The sequence below is a fragment of the Scophthalmus maximus genome, chromosome 2 (assembly GCF_022379125.1).
Source record: "Scophthalmus maximus strain ysfricsl-2021 chromosome 2, ASM2237912v1, whole genome shotgun sequence".
NCBI classification, from domain to species: Eukaryota; Metazoa; Chordata; class Actinopteri; order Pleuronectiformes; family Scophthalmidae; genus Scophthalmus; species Scophthalmus maximus.
Genome location: NC_061516.1, coordinates 24,567,727 through 24,577,500, shown reverse-complemented (window position 1 = coordinate 24,577,500; position 9,774 = coordinate 24,567,727). Strand labels below are relative to the sequence as shown.

The window sequence follows — 9,774 nt, the reverse complement described above, 5'->3', positions numbered from 1 at the left end:
GACAGGGGCCAACCACTGCTGACGGTGAATCTAAATCATGATTTCCATGGCTGATGACATTCAACAACTTTTCGAATTTGATTTGGATTTGCCCTTGTTTTTAAACTTTGGATTTTTGATACTGTGGATGTTATTTTCATATATCAAATATGTTGCTGAAACAACAATGTAATTTCCTCCATGTACACTGGATGTCGCTGTGTTCGTGTAGAGGAATTCTTCAGGTGCATCGGTTGTGATCAAGTGTTTGACCCCAGGAGGGCAAAGAGTTTATCGACCAATGTGTTTGTTTATCCGTGGAAATATGGACTTATTTCATATCTCTGCTCAGCAGAATTAATAAAAAGGATTATATTGCAACAGAAGGAAAGAACCTGCAGTACATATGATTTGCATGTGTAGGCAGGTGTGAGGAGTGCTAAGATACATTTATGAATTTAATTGATATTACTATTAGTACAATATAAATCCACCCTAACAAATATCTTGTGTTGTGTAAAGTCCACTGAATGTGACTGACCAGGCACTTTGTGTGTCTCCACTGACTGAGGAGCATCAGCGGCAGGAGGCTCAGGGTTTGGTTTGGTGACGGAGGTCAGAGGTCGGTGGGACTGAGGAACAGCTGCAGCATCAGAGTCCACAGACCAACTCAACGTACCTCGCTGGCCGTTCTCTTGTGCGGCGGCGGCGGCGGCGACGACTTTCTCTCCTTTTGCGTCAGTGCCCTACTCAGACAAGACAAGAAGATCAAAACATAATAATGTACGATTTCGGCCGACAGGGTCCATTCAGGAATAAGACTGGGAACTCGACCAACTGACCGAAAGAGCGTATGTGATAAGGAAACAACAATATCCACCTGTTGTTATCATGTGTCCGTCCACTTCAGCGTAACATAAGTTACAAGTCAATGAGAGCAATGACATTATTAAGATGAGATTAGATTTTCTTTATTCGTCCCAGAATGGGGAAATTTGTAATTTTATATGAAATAAATAAATAAAATAAATATTATTAAAGCAAGAAGCAGTTTCCTCGTCTAAGGAGGTTTTGTTTTCACCTGTGTCTGTTTGTTGGTTACTTAGTTTGATTGTTGGTTTGTTATTTGTGTGTTGCTTTCTTTTGTTGGTATATTTGTTTGTTTGTTGTTTTATTTGTTTGTTGGTTTATGTGTTTGTTTGTTTGTTAGTTAGTTTGATTGTTGGTTTGTTTCTTTTGTTGGTTTATTTGTTTGTTTGTCGTTTTATTTGTTTGTTGGTTTATTTGTTTGTTTATGTGTTTATTTGTTTGTTAGTTAGTTTGATTGTTGGTTTGTTTCTTTTGTTGGTTATTTGTTTGTTTGTCATTTTATTTTTTGTTGGTTTATTTGTTTGTTTGTTGGTTTATTTGTTTGTTTGTGTGTTTGCTGGTTTATTTGTTTATTTGTTGGTTTGTTGGTTGGTTTGTTGGTTGGTTTGTTGGATTATTTGTTTGTTTGCCAGGTAATTTGTTCGCAGAATTATGCAAAAACTACTGAGCTGTTTTCCACCCGCTTCCACTTTCTGTTGGCCAATATCAAGTGGAAGCAGGTAGGTTAGCAATTCCCCTATAACCTGGTGTATTGATTTCAAAGAGAATAGTGAAACTCTAAAAGAACCGAATGAAGAGTTGTGCAGGGTCAACACACGTCTCTGACTGTTTGTCTTTCATCCATGGTAAATCTGTCCGTATAGGTGTGTGTGTGTGTGTGTGTGTTGCTCAGCTGTTAACAGCTGACAGCTCCTCCTGCACCGGCAGCTGTGGCCAACAAACCCGTGTTCCCACTCAGAGGCTATTTTAGATTTTGCAATCAGCCCCTTTGCGAGAGTTTCCGCTCCGCTCCTCTTACATCCCGATATAGCCCCAAATGGACGCTTTGGAACTCGGGGAGTTGGCCCGAGCAGTATATCAGCCAGGGGGCTTTGGCCTGCGCCCTGTCTCGCACCCCCACCTCAGGCCTTTTTGCTTTCCAGAGACCCGCAGGGGGCTGGCAGCCTAGTCCGTCAACTGGTCACCAGCGGGGAGATAAGCACCGCAGTGATGTGCGGGCTCCACGGGAGCTGCTGTAGGATATGGCAGTCTGACCCCGTTAGTCCCTTCAACCCCTGGCTGGGTTTACCCCCCCTGTCACTCTGGCTCCCTGGAATCATGCAAACAGACGAGGGGATGGATACTGACAAACACGCAGACACCGGCATTCTTCAGATTTAAAAAATCCCATTACTCACATTCTAAACCCAGCGGACGCACTTGGTGCTTCTCTTCATAGCTGCACGAAGCAATATTTGATATTAACATTGGATCGTGTGGACTTGTGTAAGAAGACTGGGCTGAACACCAACTCCGAACGAATGCTAATGCAGCGTTATGTCTGTTATGAACATAATCGACTTCGTATGGTTTATTGGAGAAGGACTTTATCGAGGCATGTGGCTTCAGCTTGGTGGAAACATGAAACAAGAAAAAGAACGGCTCACATGTTTTGGAAAATCTTTCCTCTTGCACATATCAAAAAGAACTGGAATATTATACACGACTTGTTTGTGTTCACATTGTTGAAAGTTTTTTTTTTTATTTGTTGGATGCAGCTGGATCCTTCCGATTTAGACTATCGCTCGATGACCATCCATCCATCGTCTACCGCTTTATCCATTTAAGGGTCGCGGGGGGGGGGGAGCCAATCCCAGCTGACATTGGGCGAGAGACGGACAACCATTCACACCTACGGTCAATTTAGAGTCTCCAATGAACCTGACCCCATTCTGCATGTCTCTGGACTGTGGGAGGAAGCCGGAGAACCCGGAGAGAACCCACGCACACACGGGGAGAACATGCAAACTCCACACAGAAAGGCCCCGGTTGGTTTGAACCGGGACTCAAGAACCTTCTTGCTGTGAGGCGAAAGTGCTAAACCACTACACCACCGTGCAGCACCATGTCCAGATTTTTTAAAATACTGAGGAAGGATGAGGTCAAATTTGAAAAAACGACGGAGCACATCAGTATCAGTATTAACTTGTGAACCGAGGGGGGGTTGAAGTGTGGAACACGTCAGAGCGAGGGGACTGACGGGTGGGAAAAGACCCGGGGTGACTTCAGCAGACAGGCACGTCGGTTGGCAGGAGAGTGTGTTTCGACAGGACAGCTGGTCGTCACTCTCGGGGGCGTGGGACGTCGATGCAAATGTAACTTTCCATCAGGAGATTTCATCGGCAAGGATGTGAGATTCCTGAGCGAGCGGCGGACAGGGATTCATTTATATATATATATATATATATATATATATATCTACATATATGACATATTGTGATCGGTTCGAGATAAATAAAGATCAAATCAAATCAAATATTTTACCTTAAAAAAAAAATCAAGGTTTATTTTCTACATTTCTCTCGTTCTATATATTTGGTTTTGTTTGTGTTTTCTTTTTATTCATAGTTATTTGAAATAAAATTTATGGCTAAACTGTAAAGTACGAAACCTCAAATAGATTTCTTTGACATGTGGGTTTGATAACGACAACATAGGGATCATTGCCAAATTTTTTAACACACATATATATATATATATATATATATATATATCGGACGATTTTACTCCCTGATATCGGCCCCAAGAAATCCATACCAGATAAAAGAGCGAGATGCTCTTTGGTTCAGCCAACGTTTAAGGACTCAATTTGCAAGCAGGTATTGATCGTGAATTGATAAGTTAGACTTCTGTCCTCGTGTCCGTTCATGCAAACGGTGTGTTTTTGAGAAGAGGAAGAAAAGCTGACGTCCTCAGTCCCCCGAATCACGGACCCCCAAAATACATGTGCCCTTTGGAGGACCTACGAAAGTGGATCATGAGCAGCGGAAGGCTTCCATGAGCTGGTGGTAGGGTTGTTAAATGTGTAAATAAGTTTTCATGGTGGTGGCGGAGTAGTTTTACAATTCATTAATGCCAGGATATGAAGCTGTAGTGGGGTTACTTTCGAGGTAGAAGTTATTGATAATTGGTCTCCAATCAAAAAAAAAAAAATTATATGACACTATCCAATAACACCAACAGCAGGTGACGCAGAGCCTGAAAGGCCGAGCTTATACAAGGGCTCCCCGGATAATCGTGTGACGTCAGAGGTTAAATATATATATATAAGACAAACATACTACAGAGTCCTCAGATTCTCGCCGGGGCCCCCAACAACCCGCCACAAAATCAAATCCGGATTCATGTCGACCTTCTGGCACAGAGGGAGTTTTTATAGACCAGGTCGGCTTCGGGTTCCTACGCATGTCTGATCCTTTCCAAGGATTTTTTTTTTTTTTTTTTACATGCGTAGAAAATAGCAGCTCAGACACATACACATATAAAGTAACCAGGGGTGTAGCAGCAAATTCTGGGGCCTATACATAAGCAGTCTCTGTGGGGCCCCCCGCAGCTATGACCCCGATTCATTTATGATTCTGTGTGCGTGTTCTCGTAGTAACTTGCTTGCTAACTGACCTACTGTATTCAGGTGGTAAAAGTTACATTTGGCTAGCTAGAAGGATGTGTCTGTTGCAGCGCGTGCAAGAGTGCGGCCCGCGGAAGTCGCGTCGCAGGTTCCTTGGCGCGGTAGAGAGACGTGGGGGTGGTTGCACCTTGGCCGAGCCGAAGAAGACGTCAGTGAGGTCACGTGTCAGTGAGGTCACTGTGTTGACGTAACGTGGGTGGAAAAAAAATCCAATGGAATCTAATGTTTTAAATTGTGACGTGACTGAAGGTCATTTGATTCTGTACCTGAAACCTTTAGTGACCAATGGTCTGCAAGCGGGAGTTGGAGGTGAACTGATGATTCTTCGTTGACCATGAAGGCCACATCTTGTTCGCCCGTTCGCTCTTGAGTTTCAGCACTGGTATGACAAACGGTCGCTGCACTCCAGAGGTTGCGGGTTGTGGCATTTCCTCATTCCGTGGACATTGTGCCACCTGTGGGAAAAGACAAAGATTACTCACGTTGACGTCGGCGTGCCTCTTTGCCCTCCACGGAGGAGGACCCGGGGGGTTTCTGGGAGCAGCGGCGTGGCTCGATCCTCCGCCCGACCCAGAGGGCTCCGAGCACGTGGACTGACTGGAGAGGCTGTCGTCCGATCTTCCAGGGTTGAGCGAGCGCCTCGTCGCGTCGTCCTGGCTCTTGGGTGGTGCCTGTGCGTGTCCATTCTCCAGACCTCCCCGCCCGTTCTCCCCCTTCACTTCGGCGGCGCTCCTCTGGACCTTCGCACCGGCGAGACCCTCCACCAGACGGCCGAGGGCCTCCAGCTTCGCCCTGAGCTGCAGGTTCTCCTCCTCCAGCCGGGTCACCGCCTCGGCCAAGGGTCCGTTGGAGATGCACAGCTCCTCGACCCTCCGCTCTATGCGCTGCTTGAAAGCACTCACGTCCACGTGCACCTCCCTCACGGCGGCCTGCAAGGTGGCCTCGAAGTGAACAAGGGCCCCGCTTACCGTCGCATCCTGAACACCCTCTGTACCTGAATCCATGGCTTTTTTCTCAGCGACCCCTCAACGCCCCAAAGGTTCAAGTCAAACGAGTTACGGGTCGGTGGGTCGGTGTGGAGCTCAGAAAGCAAACCTTCCTACTTGCCTAGTCTTTCTTCTACTCTCGTCTCTTCCTTCCTGCGAAAATGCTTCAGCGATTCCTCCGGGGGTCCATTCCAGCTTTCCAGCAAAGTTGAGGATGCAACTAGTTTTTTAAAGGACGGCTGGAATTCCTCGGCAGCAGCGCATCAAAGTCCCATCAGGCTCCATGGAGGACCTCTCTCATCGTGCGTATTCCCTTTCGCTCTCCTCTCATCTGGTCAAAGCAAGAGCGGCCGTTATTTATAAGCCACAGAGAACCCATGCACAGTGTCATCCTGGGAAAAACGAGATGACGCACTGCACGGGGGCAGATCGGGTTCTCGGAGTGTGCGGGAGCGGCGAGGGATGATCAAACCGACCCTTCCAAAAGGATCCAGCCGAAGTGGCGGACGTCCTCAGTGGTGGTGTATCTACTACGCGTTTCCTAGACACTCACCCCTGTTGCCCCTGCTCAGCGTGTTGCTTACAGGCTATTTGCGTCTCCTGCGGATCGGGAGCAACAGGTTCTTTCCGCTGTATTTTGGGACATAACAGGGGCGTGAAAAAGTCAAATGGGGAGGAGGAGGAGCCTGGATTAGTCGAGTATTTTTGTCTCTTTGCTGCCGATGGACTAATTTCATAACAGTAACAAAGAGTAACCAGAGCAACAGGAGCGATTTCTTACTTCAACAGGCGCAGGAGGCATTTGAAATTCACCCCAGTCTAAAAAAAGTCCATGTTTTTCTAGCTTAAAGAGATTTTAAATAAGAGCAAATTGACAATTTTGAGGAGGAAATTCCACAATTAAGTTCATACCAACAGAATACAACAACAAAGACCATCACATTTACAGAAATCCGATAAACATGTTAGGTGTGTGGTAACATCTCTACTGAGATCTATCTCTATCAATATTGAGGGAATTGTTAACTAATTTTCATCAAAACAAATTCCACTTTTAATTGTATTTTTAGTGCATTTCTTTACTTATGGTATACCTTTTGAATTCCCTTTTATTTATTTGAAGGATATTTTTCTACAAAAATTGTTTCCTGCCTAATATTTTCTTCAGTTTGTATCTGAACATTTCACCAAAATACATAAAAAAAAAAAAAATTCCCCAAAATCTTAACAGTTTGGAATAACTTCCCTGATGTGGTCAATGTAAAACTATGCAATGTGATGCAGTATAAAGTATGTAATAAAGTATCATGTTGCATTTTTAAGTACTATATTAACATGTAATGAGTAGTTTATAATGTACTATAATGTAGCTGTGAGCAGATGTAGACATGTATAATAATGTGCCTTATCTTCATTGAATTATTACTATTATATATTTGTCTTAGTTGTTGAAAAATACATTAAAAGACACTTTATAAAATATTTACAAATCTGTTAAAACTACACTGTGTGTTGTCCAAGTTACTATTCAGGCAATATTGTGACACAGTCTGGTTTATTAGCATCATAATCATTTTCGCACTTGCAATCTCAGCTTCTTTTTTGTTGTTGGAAAGAGTCGCAGACGAACACATGAAATGTTTCTGCCGGATGATGAGAAAGCGTGTGCTCAATGAACGTAAAGATCATGTTCCCTCCACACCATGGCCACCAGTGCCTCTCGGTGGCCATGACTTCACATTACAACTGAACGAAGAACAAAAAAAGAAGAAAGTGTAGATTATCTCTCGGGTCTTTGTGTCTTAAAAATACATCTAAGCGTGCAGTTGGGGCCACTATTGGAAATCTTCAGTCGTGGCAAAGAAGGGTTATAAATAGAAGCAACACAACTTCCACTGCTGGAGACGGCAGCAGTTGGCGAAATAAACGTCCTGTTCACATTGACGTTGGCCATGTAGCGATGGATAAGAACCTCTGCAAAAAGCCACTTTAACTGAACGTGGCGGCCACAACTGCACCTCGCGACAGATGTGTCACTCACCTGAGAGGACAGAAATCCGCAATGACTAACTGTGGCAAATCAGTCTTTCAGGCTGATGTGGTTCCGAGTACAAAAGGGAAATAAAGCAGAGGCTTGTTCAAAACGGTCTATCAAATAAACTTTTATTGAATTTTTAAAGGGGTGCTCTGAATTTACAAGTTGCAGCTACAGTACATAACTCCTCTCACATCAATAGTTTTAAGTAAACTAAAACAAAACCCCCAAACCAGTTCAGTCTCTTTTCACATCGCAGAGTTCCTCAAAAAAAGGTCACAACCCCACCCCCCCCCCCCATTTAAAAAAAAAAAATTAATAATGGACAGATGCATCAGGTATGAAAAAATTTGAATGCTATCAGAAATAACGTGGGGCAGGAAGTGTTGAAAGATTTGTGAAGGTGCTGCCTTCAACTCGTTTACACACCCGTTGCAAAAAAAGATGACTGACGCGAACAGCAGGTCAAGGTTCAAATACAAATCTTCAAAAGTATACACATCCACCGAACCGATGAAAACACAAACGAAAAAAAGACACAGCAAACGTATTCCAGACTACAGCATGTCTATTCTTTAAAGGGTTTCCTCCTCAAACGATTCATGTCCATGTAGAAAAACGACATCATGGGATTCTGCTGGACGATTTGAAAATATAGATTGAATGCTACAACGTGTGAAATCCCACAATATATTCATACAACGGCTTGAATTTCAACAGAAATGTAAAGCACATGTTTTATTCTCATTTCTCCAGCAGCAAATGCAAAACAAGCACGTTTTACAAATAGTTTCCAACCAGCTCAATATGATTTAATTGCTGCGAACACCAAAGTGACTTGAGAAGTGTGTCAGTGCCCCTCGACGCCGTGGCGATGACGATGAACACGATGGATACGGCCACGACCTGTAAACACCGCCTGCCAGCTCAGCTCGTTCACACCGAGATTTGTGGCCATCACCAATAGATTCATCGCAAGGCACTGGAGACCAAAGATTGGTTCCCTGTCCACAGATCAAAATCAGTCCCGGCAGCAGTTTAATCATGTCATTTTTTTTGTGCATTTCATCTCTCTAGTGCCGCATTCACGTCATATCGGAAGAAACCTGCCGACAGAATGTCGTTGCTACGTGTTTGAAATCAGCGTAAATCACAATTTTGACCCCACTTTGGTTACCGGGGCCCAATTACCATGCTAATATATTGCAGCAGCTCGTATTTCCTTCCAACATGACATGAACGTGGCATTGTCAGACCACAATTTTTTTCTTCATCTGTTCTATGTTCATGGCCCAGAAAAAGGACCAGTCCCTGCATGGATATGTGACAATACAAAGCAGCAAAACTATACAAAAAAAAGTGTCATGGTGGCAGAGAAGACCCCACACGCTGTCATCATCATAATCATCATTAAACCTCCAAACAAGTCCGAAATATTCCTTAGCATCAGACTGTTCTGCATATTGGTTTGTAATTATTATTTTTTGGGGGTGCAAAATGATAAATGAACACAGGTGCTCTTTTCAACATGCCATTTAAATGATGGGAAAATAGACACCAAAATTAGCCATTGCTGTTTCACTGGTTATTGATAATTGTGCTATTTACAGCACCTCTTGGAGATATACAGTAAACCATTTACCCTCAGAGGAGATGAAGTCTAATGTGAAAAACATTTGTTAGAAATATAATGTTTTGAGTTTTACATTTCAACAGTGTCTACTAATAATAATTAATACAATAAAAATCTATGTTTCTCCTCATAGCAAAGTTTGTTCATCTTCAATCATTTCTTTAGAGGTTGTTTCAAAGCCTTAAAAAAATATCCATGTTAGCTCAGATTTCAGCAGCAGTTTTATTATTATTATTTTTCAAAATACTGATTAAAGACGCAATCAATTGGTAAATTTAGCATGCTAACACTAGCTCGCCCCCCCAAGTAATTTTCATATTAGCCTCAGTGTAGTGTTAGCCTATGCCAAAGTATTAGCAGGGGGGTAATTAGCACTTAGCATAGTGTGTGATAACGTGGTAGCTTTGAGTCAGCTACCATTCAACATACATCAAGTGTTAGAATGGTGCTATAACTTGAAAAATAAAGTATTAGCATCTTGTATATATCAAGTAAATGGTACTATGAGCTAAAGTATTAGCATGGAGTGAGCTCTCGCTCAAACTAATGTTAGCAAGCAACCGTCTGCTGCCCAACATATTGTGGGCCTATGCTAAAGTGTTAG

The 9,774-nt window shown here is 43.2% G+C and overlaps 1 protein-coding gene across 1 annotated transcript in view; it reads right to left on the bottom strand.

The window, feature by feature from the left end:
- LOC118300499 (smoothelin-like protein 2) overlaps positions 1-6,048 on the bottom strand; it is an 11,351-nt gene extending 5,303 nt beyond the window's left edge. The window contains exons 1-2 of the mRNA XM_035624942.2: positions 4,999-6,048; positions 521-725 (exon numbers count right to left, since the gene is read on the bottom strand). Coding sequence (XP_035480835.2) covers positions 521-725; positions 4,999-5,520 — 727 coding nt within the window. The 5' untranslated portion in view covers positions 5,521-6,048. The remainder of the gene's footprint in view (positions 1-520; positions 726-4,998) is intronic.
- Positions 6,049-9,774: the final 3,726 nt, after the last annotated feature.